This window comes from Octopus bimaculoides, chromosome 5, assembly GCF_046866305.1.
Source record: "Octopus bimaculoides isolate indiv1 chromosome 5, ASM4686630v1, whole genome shotgun sequence".
Taxonomy (NCBI): domain Eukaryota; kingdom Metazoa; phylum Mollusca; class Cephalopoda; order Octopoda; family Octopodidae; genus Octopus; species Octopus bimaculoides.
In genome coordinates this window covers 76,182,100-76,201,172 of record NC_142932.1, presented here as the reverse complement: position 1 = coordinate 76,201,172, position 19,073 = coordinate 76,182,100, and the positions used below count along the sequence as shown (strand labels likewise).

The 19,073-nt window shown below is 37.7% G+C and overlaps 1 protein-coding gene across 4 annotated transcripts in view; it reads right to left on the bottom strand.

Annotated features, from left to right (window-relative positions):
- Window positions 1–576: 576 nt before the first annotated feature.
- LOC106869274 (nuclear pore membrane glycoprotein 210) overlaps window positions 577–19,073 on the bottom strand; it is a 115,338-nt gene continuing 96,841 nt past the window's right edge. For 2 of the 4 annotated variants that reach the window (XM_052968387.2, XM_052968386.2), the window contains 6 exons: window positions 12,297–12,443; window positions 7,777–8,027; window positions 6,319–6,535; window positions 4,181–4,285; window positions 2,295–2,489; window positions 577–1,071 (listed from right to left, as the gene is read on the bottom strand). In XM_052968387.2, coding sequence (XP_052824347.1) covers window positions 995–1,071; window positions 2,295–2,489; window positions 4,181–4,285; window positions 6,319–6,535; window positions 7,777–8,027; window positions 12,297–12,443 — 992 coding nt within the window. In that variant the 3' untranslated portion in view covers window positions 577–994. Of the gene's footprint in view, window positions 1,072–2,294; window positions 2,490–4,180; window positions 4,286–6,318; window positions 6,536–7,776; window positions 8,028–12,296; window positions 12,444–14,907; window positions 15,189–19,073 lie in introns of those variants that run through there. The other 2 variants (XM_052968388.2, XM_089352464.1) reach the window with 2 other exon arrangements.

Below are 19,073 nucleotides of genomic sequence, written 5' to 3'. Positions count from 1 at the left end.
GTTATCAACCCCATAAGAATGAGAGAAAAAAAATTAACCACAGTAAGATTTGAACACAGAATGCCAAGAGTCATAACTAAATACCTCAAGGTATCTTGTCAGATACTCTATGACTCTGCCATCAAACCCCAGCATTTGCCTGGTACTTATTTCATCAACCCCTGAGAAAATGAAACTAAAAGTTGACCTAGGCAGGATTTGAACTTGATAAAACTACATGCTTTTTTTACAAAAAATAGAAAATAATATCTTTACATTCCTATCACAGTTTAAAATTGAACACAGTTTTGCTCTAAGGGTTGACAACTAAAATATTCTTTCTTAAAAAAAAAAAATGAAAAAATGAGATTAAATTAATTCAAAGCTTAACAGTTTATAAAGAGGAAGGATATGAAAGTTCAGTTTGTAAAATTTTAAAAATGAAATTAAGAAAAGTAAAAAATGAAATTTAAGAAAAGTAAAAAAAACTGGTCTGAAAGTTATAAAAATGTTTGGGATTTTTTTTTTCTCCAATGGACAAAAATTTAGGTTAAAAAAAAAAAGGCAAAAATAATTTTTCAACAAAAAAAAAAAACATTTGTTCTTAGTAATTTTGATGAAGATTTGTCATTTTAATATCTGAAAATGTTTTGCTTTGCTTTTTGTAGTGAAGAATCCTTGAGAATGAAAGAAAAAAAAAATAATAAAATGATAAAAATACAGTGATGAAGAGTACAAAAAAATAGTAAAATGAATAAATAAATAAGAGAGAAGCCATCTCTTCATGTTGTTCTGAACGACAGCAGTGGATGGTGAGAACAGGCAGCAATGGATAAATGTAAAATGGATGATAAGACAGTCCAGATGATGACAATGATGATGATAACTAGATGAGTGGTTCATTGAATGGAGAGAGAAAGAGAGAGAGAGAAAGAGAAAGAAAGAGAGAGAGGGAAGTATTTGTATTTGTTTCACTGAGACAAAGTCTTGAACACTCATGGATGGTTCTTACAGCTTAATTTTCCACAGACCAAAGAGTGGGATGAAACACATTTTGTCTTGAACGAGGCTGCTGGAAGTGATAAGGGCTGCCTGAAATCAGAAAGGAAATAGATATAATGCCACCAAATTAATAATTTGTTGATGTGATAAACTCAGATATGCATATGTGTGTATGCACACAAATATATATATGTAATATGGCTACAAAATAAGTTTCACAATTATGTGGACTTTGGTTCAGTTCCATTGCATTCCACCATCGGCAAGAGTCTTCCACAATAGACGTGGGTCTACCAATACTTTGTGAGTGAATTTGGTAGATCGAAACTGAACAAATTACCTCATGTGTGTATGTGTGTGTGTACACAAGTTCCATCCACTGGAAGAGGGAGATGCAGGCAGATATAGGACAAAGTATTGAAGGCCGATCTCAAGGCACTGAGCCTTACAAAGGAGATGACTAAGGATTGAGATATTTGGGGCCTTGCTATACTCAAGACCCATTCGCCACAGCAGAATTGATACTCATGCTGGTGCCACATTAAAACACAAAGAGAAAAATGCTTGCACACATAAGCAGAATGAAAGGGAGAGAAAGAGAGAAAGGAAATAAGGAAGAAAAAGGGAGGGAGAGAAATACTAGTTTCAAATTTTGGCATGAGGCCAGCAATTTCAGGGGATGGGGTAAGTCGATTACATCGACCCCAGTATTTAACTGGTACTTATTTTATCAACCTCAAAAGGATGACAGGCAAAGTCAACCTCTGCAGAATTTGAATTCAGGATGTTAAGTTGGAGGAAATACCACTAAGCAATTTTTCCAACACAGTAACAATTTTTATTTCTTTATTGCCCACACGGGGCTAAACAAAGAGGGGACAAACAAGGACAGACAAAGGGATTAAGTCGATTACATCGACCCCAGTGCGTAACTGGTACTTAATTTATCGACCCCGGAAGGATGAAAGGCAAAGTTGACCTCGGAGGAATTTGAACTCAGAACGTAATAGCAGACAAAATACTGCTAAGCATTTCGCCCAGCGCGCTAACAATTCTGCCAGCTTGCTGCAGTAACAATTCTGCCAACTCACCACCTTTGGAGGGAGAGAAATATTAAAACATGTAACATCAAATAAGCCAGTGTTGAATTAATGATACCAAATAAATGGCACCAAAACAACTGTGCCAAAATATCTCATACCAGTCATTCAATGCAATTCAAAGATGACACCATAACAAAATCCCTTCCTTCTAGTTTATACATGATTCAAATAATTACTATTTCACCACATTTCAGACACAATAGAACTTACCTGAAGAATTGAAAGACCTATGAAACAGGTGACTTGTATTTCTAATGCTTTGGGGAGTCTCTTCCGGATAACGATTTCTTTGCACTTCTTTGGGTGTTAAAACGGGTGTATGCGGAGAACTGTTCTTGTATTGGTGCTGAAGGAAAACATCATGCCTGTCACTGACTCTCTGTGCTCCATACCGTATTTGGTAGGCTGAAGATATAAAAGAACATTACATTATAGTCATCATCTCAAGAATAGTTTCAAACAGACAAATTTCACATGGCTGTGCAGTTAAGATGCTCTCTTCCCCACCACATTGTTTCAGATTCAGTTCTATTCTACTGTGTAGCATCTTGGCCAAGTGTCTGCTACTACAGCCCTAGGTTGACCAAAGCCGCGTGAGTAGATTTGGTAGACAGAAACTGGAAAAAGGCCTTTATATACATATATGTAATTTGTTCTAGAACAATCCAAGGAAAGCTCATTATCACTGGTATATAAATTTATGACTCATAAGTTCCAACACATGAAACTCTTGGCCCTTGAGTTACTCTGTAACTTCTGTTAATTATTAATAAACACACGCACGTAAAATATGGGCTGCTTTCAGTTTCCAGCTACCAAATCTACTCATTAGGCTTTGGTAGACTCAGAGCTATAGTAGAGGACACTTGCCCAAAGTGTCACACAGTAAAACTGAACCCAAGCATAGAAGAACGAGAGGCAAGCTTCCTAACCACACAACCATGCATTCAGAAAGGAAATGTTGAACTTGCAGCTGAGAATATAAACAAAAGACAGCAGATTAAGGACTCTAGTCATCGTGAATTTTTCTATCTCTAATACAATCTGCTTCTACAACCTCATTATCTTTATGACAGAACTGTTGTTGTTGTTGACACTCCGTCGCTTACGACGTCAAGGGTTCAGGTTGATCCGATCAACAGAACAGCCTGCTCGTGAAATTAACGTGCAAGTGGCTGAGCACTCCACAGACACGTGTACCCTTAACGTAGTTCTCGCGGATATTCAGCGTGACACAGTGTGACAAGGCTGACCCTTTGAATTACAGGCACAACAGACACAGGAAGTAAGAGTGAGAGAAAGTTGTGGTGAAAGAGTACAGCAGGGTTCGCCACCATCCCCTGCCAGAGCCTCGTGGAGCTTTAGGTGTTTTCGCTCAATAAACACTCACAACGCCCGGTCTGGGAATCGAAACCGCGATCCTATGACCGCGAGTCCGCTGCCCTAACCACTGGGCCTCCATGACAGAACTGATAAAGCAGTAAACAAAATATCACATGACGTTTAGTTTCTTCTTTTTTTATGTTTCAAGTTCAAATCTTCCTGGACTTACACAATTCTGCCTTTTTCCTTGGGAGTCGATAAAATAAGTCCAAGTAATGTAATAGAGTTAATTTAATCAATTACACATCCTCTCCCCAGACATTTGTGGCCTTGTGTCTATGTTAGATATTATTTAGAAATCTCTTGAGACATCCAGAACAGTTATCTATAACCCCTCTACCAATGGTCATCACTCACAATGAGCATGACCTGGGAACACTTTTGGTAATTGTTTTAGTTGTCTCTGTACACATGAGTATACATTCTCACCCTCTTGGTCCTCACTTACTCATTCCAGTGAACCACTGAGAATGTGATCGCTGGTGGAAGGTGAGAGAAGCATTACAAGCTGCAGCTAATACATATTTCACAGGAAATGCAGTGCCTTGCTCAAGAACACAATACAGTGCCTTGCTCGGGAATTGAACCTACAACCTTATGATCATGAACCCAATATCCTAATCACTATTCCACACCCTTTCACAATTACCAACAGATGGAGGTAAAACAGATACAAATATAAATGAATACAATAATAATGGTAAAAATCATACCTAAAGCCAAAATTAAAAAGAATGCAGTTATAAAGAGTAAAATGAGAAACCAGAATGTTTGGCTGGTTGTCACCTCTGTGAAGGATCGGTCTTTGTTTTTGGAATCTGTAATGTATAAAAAATAAAAATAATAAAAAACATCTGAATTAAATGAATTTGTTATTTTAAATAAAGACATCTGTTTGGAAAATTGACATAACTAAGTTTAGGCTTTTATTTTTTAAAAATTCAAACATTCAATATTTCAATTATAAGACATACACTGATAATTAATCTAAACAATAACACTATTTCTGTATGAAATGGAAACATTGATAGATCAAGTCAGAGATGAAACAGAAAAGAAACAGGTTTGTTTATTCATTTAATGTTCAGTTTTCCATGCTAACATGGGTTGGACAGGTAACTTATTTGACACAGGATTTATAGCCAGATATTCTTCCTGTTACCAATGTTGATATGACTTTCAAGCAAAGGATTTTCGTTATATAATTCAACAGGACCTTGGAAGCACAAAGTAATTGGTCATTATATGAAGATGGAATATCATCAAGTCTCCATTTCACTCAGATGATGACAAGTGAAGCTGTGAGAGATTAATATTCATGCATATTCTCTTGCATACTCTCACACACATGCATACACACATATACAACAGACTTCTTACCACCAAATCAACTTACAAGGCATTAGTCAGCTCAGTGCTATATAAGACACATGCCCAGGGGTCACACACTGTGGGACTAAAGCCAAAAGAATGTGGTTGCAAAATGAACTTGTTAACCACAAAGTCATGCCTACAACATCCTTATCAACGTCATTTAACATCTGTTCTGTCTTTCATGCTGGCATGAGTTGGCTGGTTTGATGGGATCCAATGAGCCAGAAGACTGCCTCGAATTCCAATATCTGCTTTGCCATTATTTCTACAGCTAAATGTCTTTCCTAAGGACAATCATTTGCGGAATGTGCTGGGTATTTTTATCCATGGCACAAGCACTGGTAACTTGCAAAACAAGAACCTCTTAACAGAGTGGAGTGCAGTTATGATGGAGGTAGCTTTATGCAAGGTGTTGGAAGGCTAAAGTTTAAAAGAGGGACAGAAACGGGTGTTTTGCTGGAGACGAAATACATTGCAAACCCCATCTGGAAAGGGTGAAACAATGGTCGAGATGAGGTGACAGGACATATCCTTCATGTAAAAGACATTCAATATAAGAGAGAATAGGGTGAGAAGATCATGTATGGGTGGATGGGTAAATTCATAAGAGTGTGAAAGGAAAGTGAAGGATGGTTAGAGATAGGGATAGTGGTGAATGTGGTAACTGGTGAGCACAGGTGGAGGCATGGTCAATGGTGCATTCTAGTTTGGGGAGGAAGGTAAAGGAAGATAGGAGTGGGTCAGGAAGGAAGAGGTAATAAGTGATACTACACAAGAAGGATGGAAGACGGAGAGCAATAGAGGATATTAAACCAGAGCTCCTGTAAAACCTCACAAAAACATTTCAATCTGTGCAAGCATGGGTGGGTGGATGGTTAAGAAGATCACTTTGCAAACACATTGTTTCAGATTCAGTGCCACTTGCACCTTGTACAAGTGTATTCTACAGTAGCTCTGGGCCAACCAATGTTTGAGTGAATTTAATAGATGGAAACTGTGTGGAAGTCTGTGAGTGCGCGCACACACACATTTGTCTTTCACCAATGCTCGACAACTGGTGTTTGTTTACATCACTGTAACTTAACAGTTTGGTAAAAGACTGATAGAATAAGAACCAGATATAAAAATAAGTACTGGAATCGATTTGTTCAGCTAAATCCTTTAACCCTTTAGCATTTAAACTGACCATATCTGGCCAAAACAATCTACCTGTTTTAATTTTAAACTGGCCAGATCTGGCCTCCTTCACTTACCCTACAATATTATTCTAAAAATAAACAATCACATAATTGAAATCTTAAAGCTACAAGGTAATGCATGACTAATTCATATCAATGTGAATAAGTGTTACATTTGACAGAGAAACCTGAATGCTAAAGGGTTAAGGTGGTGCCCCAGCATGGCCACAGTCCAATGACTGAGACAAATAACAAAAAAGAAAAAGAAACATGCAAAGCAACAAAACAGAAATACATACCTGAAACAATTTGTTTACTGTCAGTCAGTTTAATGTAGACCGGAATATGGACATGTTGGCCAGTGAGAGGACAAGAAAAGTCTAAATAGAGATCAGTGCGAAGACGATCCCATACTGTGCTGACATCACGTAGACGGATTAGGTAGACTATAATAGATGTGGTTATATCAGGCTGAGGAGGTAAAACTTCAATAAAGGACGGGTCACTGGCAGTCACCTTTAAAACAAAGATTTTATACTGTTAATTACAAGATCATCATCATCACTGTGTTAACATCCACTTATCCATTCTTGCATGAGTCAGACAGAATTCATTGAGGTACACTTTCTACAGCTGAATGCCCTTCCTGCTGCCAACCTTCACCTATTTCCAAAGGAAATGTTTCCCCATAGCCTGACATGCTTTTGTAGAATATTGGCAATAAATGATACTGCTTGTATGATAGTTACAGTCATTTACAACTATCACATAAAGAAGCATACACACACATAGGTTTCTCTCAGTTTCTGTCAATCAAATTCACTTACAAAGCTTTGGTTAGCCAGGGCTATAGCAGAAGATACTTGCCGAAGAGGTGCCATGCAGTAAAATTGAATTTGAAACCATGCAGTTGGGAAGCAAACAGTCATGCCTTCCCCATGTTAGTATATATATATATATATATATATATACACAATATATATTTACATACACACACACACACACACACACACACACACACACAAACACCAAGTATATTTTTCAAAGTGATCAATATATTATTTAAGACCACAGAATGAGAAAAACTCTATGTAAGAAATAGTTGACTATATGTTGTTGTTGTTGTTTGTTGGCACTCCATCACTTACGACGACGAGGGTTCCAGTTGATCTGATCAACGGAACAGCCTGCTCGTGAAATTAACGTGCAAGTGGCTGAGCACTCCACAGACACGTGTACCCTTAATGTAGTTCTCGGGGAGATTCAGCGTGACACAGTGTGATAAAGCTGGCCCTTTGAATTACAGGTAGAACAGAAACAGGAAGTAAGAGTGAGAGAAAGTTGTGTTGAAAGTGTACAGCAGGGTTCGCCACCATCCCCTGCCGGAGCCTTGTGGAGCTTTAGGTGTTTTCGTTCAATAAACGTTCACAACGGCCAGTCTGGGAATCGAAACCGCGATCCTATGACCGCGAGTCCGCTGCCCTAACCACTGGGCCAGGGCGCCCCCACTGCCTATACGTAGAAACAACTCAAAGTAACAGAAACAAAACACTGAAATTGGCAAAAATACTCTTAAACCATAAACTCAAAGTCAATGAAATGTGTTAGATGAAGAAGCAGAGACTAAGCAAATAGTAACACCATCATCATCAAAGCATTTACTGAAGGAGTGAATTTAAATACTATTTATTGAAAGAGTATAAATTTAGAGAAAAGAACCAAATCAAAATTTTGGAAATAAGAAAGAAATAACTTACTAAAATGTGTTCAAATAGAGCTGATATAGTTGAGAGTCTTAGAGTTGATTGGGGATTGGTGGTAGAAAGATAGAGTTCAAGAGAATGGATATGAAATCCTGGATAGAAAGGTAATGTCTCTGAGTGTGCAGATATGACAGGTTGGTTCTCTTCACTTGGAATGGTCACATGGACAATGACATTACTCATTAGTGTCGTTAAAGACAGTCCCAGATTTTTACTCTCCACTGTCACTTTACAAACAAAATTGCCTACAAAGAAACAAAGATATAAAAAAGGGTTTGAAGACACACAATACACACATACATGTAAACACATAAAATAGAAATATTTTCAATAACATATCTTTAACCCTTTAGTGTTTAAATCAGCTATATCCAGCCTAAATATTCTACCTGCTTTATGTTCAAACTGGTCAGATCTGGCCTCTCACACCTACCTTGCAATGTCAATCTTAAAATAGACAACTACATCATCGATATCTCAAAGCTACAAGATAATGTGAGATTAATTCAAAACAATGTAATTAAATAAACATTACACTTGACAGAGTTATACGAATATTAAAGGATTAATGTGTTGCAAAGTAAAAATATGTTGAAAGTCAGTATATAACTCCTGTAACAGCAGTACAAACTGATTCTTTTTATTAGTCACTAGCAGAAGTGCCCGGCGTTGCTCGGGGCTTAATTGTTTTAAAGTACTGTTGATGATTCTACTCAATTATGATTATTGAGGGAAAGATTGCTATAAGTTGAAAACCAACCAATCAATTTGCAACTGGACAGAAAGCCTTGCCTAGAGCATTGCAGCACTCTGAGAAGTGGGTAACAATAGAATGTGAGGTGGGCCTGAAAAAGCTGTTTTATTGTTCTCACAATTGTAACAATGTCTTAGCAATGCAGATGACTTAAGACACGCACGTACTGTATCAGCTCTATTCCCCTTGGGAATAACTGGCAGTGTTTGCCTGAAGTCCCCTGAAAGAAGAAGTGTTATGCCTCCCATGGGAACTGTAGAATCTTTGATGTCTCTCAGAGATCTATGTAGCGCCTGAAGAGCACCTCTGTGGGTCATTGTACATTCATCCCAAACGATAAGCTTGCATCGTCTGAACACTTCTGCCTGATCTGAGCTGTTACTGATGTTGCAAATTGGTGTGTCCGTCTTCGCTAAGTCAAGCTGAAGGTTGAAAGTGGAGTGAGCTGTCCTGCCGCCTGGCAACAAAGTAGCCGCAATTCCAGATGATGCCACAGCTAAGGCAATGCCTTGTGTTCGCCTAATCTCAGCCAATATTAATTTTGTGACAAAAGAAAGATTTGCCAGTTCCTGCAGTAGCGTCGAGGAAGAAAATCCCCCCAGCTTTGTCCCGGACAGAATTAATAACGGAGTTGTAAGTGAACTTCTGTTCTGGAAGGAGCTTTGGCTCATTGTTCGCTATGTACTGGGCAAGTTCGTCAACATTATAACATGTCTCACGCAGCAAATCGGAAGACAGTGTGTTTGGGCGTTCCCGGTTTGTTGAAGGTAGTCCATACACTGGCAACGCACTCTCGCCCATATTGAGAACAGTATCTTGGATTTCAAGCAGCGCTCTGTTGTAAATGAGGTCACTGTACTCGACATCGATTGATGGATTTAGCAAGTGAACCTGATGCAGGAAATCTTCAGACATGTAATTTTTGTAGGTCAGCCATAAAGAGGCGGGATCACCCAAGTCGCACCATAGGAGTAGAATAGCGAAAAGCGATCTTAGTCTTTTAGGGGATTTTAACAAAACGCCCTCTGCCATAGTGGCGGCCCATTGTGAATCGTCCTCCAAAAGTCCGCGCCTGAAGCAGGCTTCGTGGAAAGTGTCACATAATTCACTGTCAACAGTTCTTATGTCTTGAAAGCTTTGTGGGCCGACAACGTCATGAAGGAGGTGAAGGTGAAAACACTCATGCTGGTGGGGAGGCACAGTGTACACTCTTCCTAGACAACTGTTAAACTTGACACCGAGATGTCCTTGAACATCCTGACCTGACTTCCTACGCACCCAAGTGTTCTTTGACCACACATAGTAGGACGGAACCTGAGGGTATAAAAGCGTTTTGGCAAATGTGTCAATTTGGCAAAGCCTAAAAAAACCATTCAAACTTGTTTCTTTTCGATTGGCCGCCAATTGAGCAGCAGTCTGTTCAGTAAAATAAGTCCGCTGGCCGTTTTCCAAATGAACCGCGAGTTGTATGATGGCGGGGTTCCTTTGGTGAAGCGGAAACCCGAATATCCGCCAAAAAGCTTCACCACTGCTGATATATCGACCTGCCAAGTACTGCGACACCTCGTCCATGCTATTGTCCTTTTGAAGGCCGAACATGGCAGCGTCCGAACCCTTGTTAACATAAGTACTGAATGACAGAACTCCACATTTATATGAGCGTTGAAAATTGTCATCAGTAATGGACGGTATGGGACCACCCATCTATTATCAACTTGATGACCCCGTAAGGTTATAGTGAATCCCCCATTCTCAGGCCGCCTTCGTCTGTACAGTGGATATCCATCACCAGCAGTCTGGGTCTCGTCCACGAAACTCTTTGGGTATCGTTTAGTGCACACATGGTGTTTGTGGCATGAGGAGAATTTTTGAAAACTGGGACCGCACGGACCATGCACCATGTGTGCCTTGACAATGTCGTACAGCTGTCGGTCAACAGTGGGGTTTGGGATTTCTGCTTTGATGATTTCATCTATAAGTGTAGGGTCTATTTTGGTGACCAACCAAACCAAAATGTGTGCGTGTGGCAACCCTCTCTTCTGCCACTCAACAGTATACATGTGACACTTAACAGGGCCAAACACCTGCCGTTTTTTGATGAAATCAATTAGCCTAGTCAGCTTCTGCTTGAAAATCCTGGCAATAAGATCATGCCGATGGCAGTACTGCTGGTGTGGGAGAAGTTCCCGTGTTACCTCAACCCACTTGGGGTTACATGTAAACGTGATGAATAAATCAGGGCGTCCATAGTGCCGAACGAAAGTCATAGTGTCTTGTGTTCGCTCGTGCATGTATCATGGCCCCCCTGTACATGTTGAGGGGAGAATGCACATTTTGCCGATGTTTCTTGGGTCAGCGTCATTATTGATGCCATCACGCAAATGGATGTAGGAATCTGATCGCAGCTTCTTCTAAGTGACAGGTATTTGCATGTATCTGTGTATTTGTATGTAAGTGTATAGGTGGCATTTCATGTGCGGAATAAAAGGTGAAAGTTGTTATAGAAAGAGGAAATGATATTGTGTTACAGGGGAAAATATTTATTTGACTGTTTTTTTCTTTCGTTTCTCTGTTAGGGTTTAGTTCCCGCCAATTAGAATGAGGTCATTGGTAACCATAGGTACATATATATGTGTGTATTTACGTATGATTGGCAGTGTGTCTGTTTATTTGACTCTCACTCCCCTTCGTTTCTTTGTCTTTTTTCTTGGATCGTTGGTAAACGTTCATAAGAGAAAGTAGCAATTGAAACGATGTGTAAGAGGAATAGAAATAGTTAATTTTAGAGGGGCAAAGTAATTCTGTATGTAGTTTTAGTATCTGTCATCACAGTATCGAAATGTGATTGTTTCAGTTTTGATAGTTTTCTTTTTCTTCTTCCTTTCTTTTTGTATTTGTTGTTGGATTTTTCGTAAAGCTTCATAAGAGAAAGTAGGAGTTGAAAGGATTTGTATAAGAAAGAGGAAATTAGATTTTATTAGGGAGAAAATGTTTACCTCCGTAGTTTTACGGATTTTATTCATTATTAGGAAATTTGGGGAGTGAAAAAATGACGCAGTGACCTAACTTATTGTATTTAGAATATTAATTGCGATTGTTTAATAGAAGAAATTTTGAATTGTGTAAATGTATTAATTTTAAACATACACACACACAGAGTAGATTTGCCTTTTATAGTATAGATTCATATAATAAAATGATTAACAGAGAGTTACCACATTGTTCCCTTTCCAAATTTACATTTACTGCATAGAGGCTGCACCATCTAGTGCACATATTGTAAAGTGGTCGGTTAAAAGAGTAGAGAAAATGCAGGGTTGTAAGGTCCTGCTAGTCTAATCTTGCCAAGAACTATTTCAGTATCTTTTGGTGCCATGAGAAAATGCACCCAGTACACTCTGTACTGTGAAGTGGTTAGCAATAAAAAGCATAGATCCAGCTATAGGAACCATGCCAAGGTTCTGCTAGTCTAATCTTGCCAAGAACTATTTCAGTATCTTTTGGTGCCATGAGAAAATGCACCCAGTACACTCTGTACTGTGAAGTGGTTAGCAATAAAAAGCATAGATCCAGCTATAGGAACCATGCCAAATGACAAGTATAAACACTTAGTTTCTGTGAATTGTAGCTCCCAATGAGAGAGAACTCATTCAACCCATGCTAGCATGGAAAGCAGATTTATGATGACGATGACTTTATATGGATGTAGCATACATACTTACAGGTTGAGATAAATAAAAAAAAAAAACAGGAAACTTACCAGAATATTCATCAAAATCAGGAAGAACTGTAAATAAATTCTCTGCTGTTATATCCTGAAGCTCACTGGTAAGTTCAACATGACAAATGAAAGGCAGAATTGCTTTAGCAAGACTGGCTGCCACAAGGGATGCCGGACAATTTCCTCCTGTTAATATAAACATGCAAAATAAATAAGAACAAAATCAAAAGTAATAAGATAAAGAGCAATAAAACTAAGTGAACCAGGAAACCCAAAGTCTTGCCATTTCTCATATTTCTCACCAACTATCTCCAACCAACAGTGATGATGACCAACCCATCTCACCATGTCATCCAATATACATCTTCTCTTTGCAGCATATCCTTACAGATCTTTCGTCCTACATAATCTTTAACTTCTTTCAATCACTGAACTGCAGCCATGTTAGGGCACCCCCGTGAAGCATTTTAGCTGAACACATTGAGCCCAGTACATATGTTTTCTAAGTCATATACTTATTCTATTGGGTCCTTTTATTGAACTGCTAAGTTAGAAGGGCATATATATATATATATATATATATATATATATATATATATATATATATATATATATACTTACTTGGAAAAGGATGTGTGGCATTCAATCATAAAATAATATAAATAATATATAATATATGCATATATCCATACATAATATGTACATACCTACATACATATGTATATATACATGCACATATGGGTACAGGACATCAAAAAAACGTTGAACACAATGAGAAACGAAAACATAAAAACAAAACATAGAAAACGAACTTTTTTGCAAACAACGTAAAAAACAAACAGAGAAACGACACATGTAACATAAAGAGTATACCCCTTCGTCAGTTGTCCCTGTTTCATCTACTCCGCATTTCGAAGGTAAGGATAATACGCAACATTGTTGAAACAGTCCTTCCCGGAATGCAAATTAAATAAAATTTGGGGTGTTAACAAGAACAGGACAGTGAGAACAAGACAGTAAAAACAAATGGTGAGGGCTGTTGAGCCAAGACGATAGAAAAATTATTATGAACGCTATGTTTTTGTTTTTATGTTTTCGTTTCTTATTGTGTTCAACGTTTTTTGATGTCCTGTACCCATATATGCATGTATATATACATATATATGTAGGTATGTACATATATGTATGGATATATGCATATATTTATATATTATTTATATATATATATATATATGTATATATATATATATATATATATATATATATATATATATATATATGTATATATATGTATATATATATATATATATATATATATATATGTATATATATGTATATATATATATATATATATATATATATATATGTATATATATGTATATATATATATATATATATATGTATATATATATATATATATATATATATATATATATATATATATATATATATATATATATATATATATATATATATATGCCTGCATACATGCTATATACATACTCATCATTGATGCACCTGGTAGTATTGAGGAAAATGTGTAGGCCATTGAGAAATAAAAAGCTGTTTACGAAAGATATATTGAAGAATTCATTACTTGGATGCAGGTGCTTGCAAACATCTCTAGAAGCAATGTGCCAAATACTTCAGCATTCTTCCTAAGTCCTCATCCTCAGGGCTGCTATGTTAAAATGTTGGTACAATGAAACACCAGTCCAGTGAGATTGTTGAAATGCTAGAGGAGAAAGCTGCAGATGTGTGCAGTGTACAAGAGGTGGAAGGGTGAGGAGCCTCAACTAGATACACATGGACTAGGAATATAGGTAAAACTCTTCTGTGAAGGCGTGGGTGATGTAGACACACTCTTATCCAAGAAATGAGTAGACAAAATGATTGAAGTAGTCAGAGTGTATGATAGGATTAAGCTAAGTTTAGTATTAGATTATACTACAGTAAGATTTATCTCAGCACATGCCTCACAAGCTGAACTGAAGGACCATTTCTACGAGTCTACAAATTATTTCAATGATGAACAACAAAGACTTTATTCTTGAGGCTGGTGATTTCAATGGACATGTTTGGTAGTATTCCAATGGATTTCATGGTGTACATGGAGGCTATGGGTTTAGTTCAAGAAATGAGGTGGAAAAAGGCTGCTGCAGTTCTGTGATGCTAATGGTTTGTTGATCTGCAATATTAACTTCAGGAAACCTACCAGCCACTTGATCTCTCAAATGAGCACACAAACCAGACTCACTGACATTTTCACCAGTAAATGGGATAAGAAGATGCTTGTCAATGCAAAGTTTTTTTCCGAGTAAAGAATGTACTACCCAACATAGGTCAGTAGTTACTGCCATCAGACTTAGAGCAAGAAGGTCTCAGAGATGCAAACTCATCTGGAAAAGGAAGATTTGGAAGCTTATGGATCCTTCAAACAATCAGAGATTTAGGAATGTACTAATTAAAACATGATGTTAAGGAGGAGATAGAGACATATAACATAGAGCACAACTTAAAATTCTTATGAGACAACCTGTTGAGGGTTACAGACCAAATCTGTGACCTGGTGCAAAATTCCAGCAAGAGCAATAGTGACGTAGCATTGGAACAGAGAAGTAGAAAGGTTTGGAAGAATGAGAGCAGCAGAGAACTTTTTGCAGGTAGCCAGGAGAGAAGGTAAGAGGCAGGTCTATTTAGCAAAGGAAGAAGCAGAACAGAAGAGATTTGCCAATATTCTACAGCATGAAGACCAAAAGCATGAGGTGTTCCAAATTGCAAGGCAGTGTATCAGAGAAACTGGAGATGTTGTGGAAGAGATCAGAGAACTTTTACCTCTGTTGGTATCAGAAAGCATCTCTCTCAGAGTGAAAGGTAGGTTGTATGATGCCTGTGTACGGACAGCAATGCTATATGGTTGTGAAACTTGGGCTGTAAATGCAGAGGACATGCAAAGACTAGAAAGAAATGAAACTAGCATGTTTTGATGAATGTACAACGGTGTGCATGTATGACTAAGTACAAAAAAATTGGGGCATAAGAGGCATCAGATGTAGTGTGCAGTAGAGAAAATTGCACTAGTATGGTCAGATGATGTAGATGAATAAGGGCAGTCATATAAAGTGCCACTCGTGAAACATGGAAGGAGCCTGTTGAAAAAGAAGACCTAGTTAGGCATGGGACAAAGTGGTGAAGACTGATCTCAAGATGTTGAGCCACTCAGTGGTGACAAAGGACCAAGATTAATTACTATATACCAGGGGTTTTCAAACTTTTTGACTTGCGGACCCCTTTATATTTCAGGCTTTACTTTAGGGACCCCCTTATAAACGCTTATGAAATTTATACATAAATATTTGCTTAAAATAACATATATTTTTACATTTATTTATTTAACAGTATTTAACAAATAGGTTTATTGTCAATTAAAAGATTTCGATTAAAAAACATATATAAAATCAAATTGCCCATAAAAAGTATTTGCTGTCCACGGACCCCCTGTCTTGTCCTTGCGGACCCCCTGTGGTCCGGGGACCACAGTTTAAAAACCCCTGCTATATGCTGTGCTAGAGAAGACCTGTCCATTTCAACAGAATTGAGCTTCAGTCAAGCTTTCCCCAACAACTCATCTCCTAACCCATTTTTCTATCACTCTTCTATGTTACCCAATTTCCTTCCTTCACCCACCCTTCACTAAAGTTATTCTCTGTGTCCCTATCTCTAATCCTCTGTCACTATTCTTATTTACTCAGCACACTTACCTACACATCTACCTTTTCTGCCCCTCTGTCCCATTCTGTCCCTTATATTCATCTTGTACCTTGACCTCACATCTCTCTCTCTAAATGGCAAGCCATATATCCACCTCTTCAACAAGACACTTCTTCCTGTCTCTCTATTCTAGTTTCTCATCTCCACCAGTCTATACTCCATTTGGCTGAAGTGTCTAGTCTTGAGTATTTGGTGACTTCACCAGTGCTGATGCCATGTAAAAAACACCAAGTACACTTTATAAAGTAGTAAGAGGCAAGTGTAGTAGAGTTACAATATTTTTCATTCGAAAATCAATAAATATGGGCTTTAAAATTTACAGTACTGCCTATATAAAACTTATCCAAATTACCCTCCTCTTTAACAACGCATTTATATAATGGCATTAGTAGTGAGACAGAACCCATCAAGTGAGCATAATCCAGGGTTTCTACAATTACAGGATTTACCAGAGCCGTCCCTAACCTTATTACTAATACTAACATTACTTATCTGGCTTCCCATGTTCATTCCTTCACATATCTCATTACTTGGGGATGGAAAGACCAGTGGAAGCAAATGGTTTGTAGCACTAACTTTAGGCATGTTAGAGCTTACCTGCCCAATACCAGGGTTTTCAGCAGAAGAATACTTCCTGTGCACTTGCCCATTTAACTTGCTTCTATTTATAGATGCAATAATGGAGGCCAAATTTGGCATTACTAAGTAAGAAAATTTGATGGAGAACTTATTGCAGATGTTATAGTGTTTATGATTCGTTGGGAAATTCTCCTTCAAAACCCTAAAAAACTGCTTGGGCAAGTTTCTTACTCTAAGAGAAAAAGAAGAGGTGAACCATATGACTTCTCGAATTCTAGAACGTGAGCTCTTGGTTTTACTCATCTACTCACTACCACTATTTCATTTCCAGTATCTATTCCTAACATCTTTATATACGTGTCTAACTGATGGCTTATATTGGTTGCAATCAGATAATGCATTGCATTTCTCCCGACTATCTGTGACATGGTCAGGTGGTAAACCAGCCATTTTGTTTTTTTAAATCTCATGTTAAGTATATATGAGATTTTAGTTTTGAAGCCGCTTAATTTTAGAGGGTTGTTGTATACCGGCACATGTTGATCAAAAATCTCTTCGTTTGCAGACAAGTTAGAGATTAGTGGATTTTGGATGATTGGAGGCGACATTGATATATGAGATGGATTTGTTTGTAACCCGTATCCAAATTCAAAGTAACATCCAAGAAGTTCACCACTCTGGAGTTAACATCAAAAATAATGTTAAGATCAAAGAAATCCTTTAAGAAACCTCTCAGGGATTTTCTCAATTTATTCAATGTAGTTTTAGATTGGCCACATATAGCTACAAGTGCATCATTCCTATACAACCACCCCCCACCCACACCCCAATGAGGAGGGGAAAACTATTCTTAATCTGTGACAGGAGGCATAGGCCCCACTAATCGGTCACCTGTGCTGAATCAGATGACCCCATAGTAATATCGAAGAAATTGGTGGAATCAGCCCTCCGCCAATCACGTTCATTTTTTTGGTGGGGCCTAAAACTTTAAATAAATTTACTGAGGTGATCCCTTTTTGCAACCATAAGTTTTATTCTACTTTTCTGAAAGTGTATAGAAGTAGATGTAGTAAATAATATTTAGGTTTACAGGGTTTTGAAACCGGCAAGTTAGCAATGAAATAATTCATTTTTTGTTTTGGGGGGTTTTTTTTTGGGGGGGGGGGGGTGTTAGAAAATTTGGACTGGTCCTGTGATGGGTTTATCTTTAAATTAGCCATGCGGTGTTGTATGAATTTTTTGGTTTTGTTTTTTGTGTGTTTCCACTTCATCCTGATGAGACTCAAATTTGATGTTTGTTCTATGATCAATGTTTCTTTATCTCTGCCTCAATTACATTTAAGCACTTTTTTTTTTTGCAGTCCTATAAATCCTTTTGTTTCCATAAAAAAAAGACAAAAATTATTTCTTGTCATATATATATATCCAACCCATGCTAGCATGGAAAGCGGACGTTAAACGATGATGATGATGAGATATATAGAGAGAGAGAGAGAGAGAGAGAGAGAGAGAGAGAGAGAGAAAGAGAGAGAGAGAGAGAGAGAGAGAGAGAGAGAGAGAGAGAGAGTTAGATAGATAGATTTTACTTGTTTCAGTCATTTAACTGTGGTCATGCTGGAGCACTGCCTTCAAGGGTTTTAGTCAAACAAATTGACCCCAGTACTTATTCTATCAGTCCTTTTTGCCAAACCACTAAGTTACAGGGACATAAACATACCAACACCAGTTGTGAAGCAGTGAAGGGAGGACAAACACAGACACAAACATATATATATATACATATATATATATATATATATATATATATATATATATATATATATATATACAGTGTACCCTTGCTTATTCGCAGTCCTAATTATTCACAGAACGATTAATTGTTTGCATAAACCACTGCATATTCGCGGAATCATAAATATCTGCAATTTGTTTATGGCTTCTTTTGTGGCAATATATATTTTTTCCCACTTTTTAAGGCTAAATTATTAATAACAATATACCATATTTGCCGGCTTATTGGACACCCCTACATAGCTGAAGCTCCCTCTGATTAAGAATAGCCACGCATCACATCACTTGATTGTTTTAGATACAAGTACACTGTATCTTGTATCTCTTATTCCTACTTTCAATCAAAGCTTGCTAATTAGTAAAGCAACATCTATGTATATTTCACACACACACACTCACTCACTCACTCTCTCTGTATGTATATATGTATATATATATATATGGACGAGACTGGCTTGTTCTGGACAAAGATGCCTTACAAAGCGTACATCATGAAGGACGAAGCCAGAGCCCTAGGATTTAAGGCACAGAAGCACAGAGTAATGCTAATTATGTGTGGCATTGCTGCTGTCTTCATGATGAAACTAGGACTTATCTGCAAGTCTGTGAACCCGAGGGCCTTCAAAAGTAAGAAAAATCATCTGCTGCCTATCCACTGGATGCACAACCCCAAGC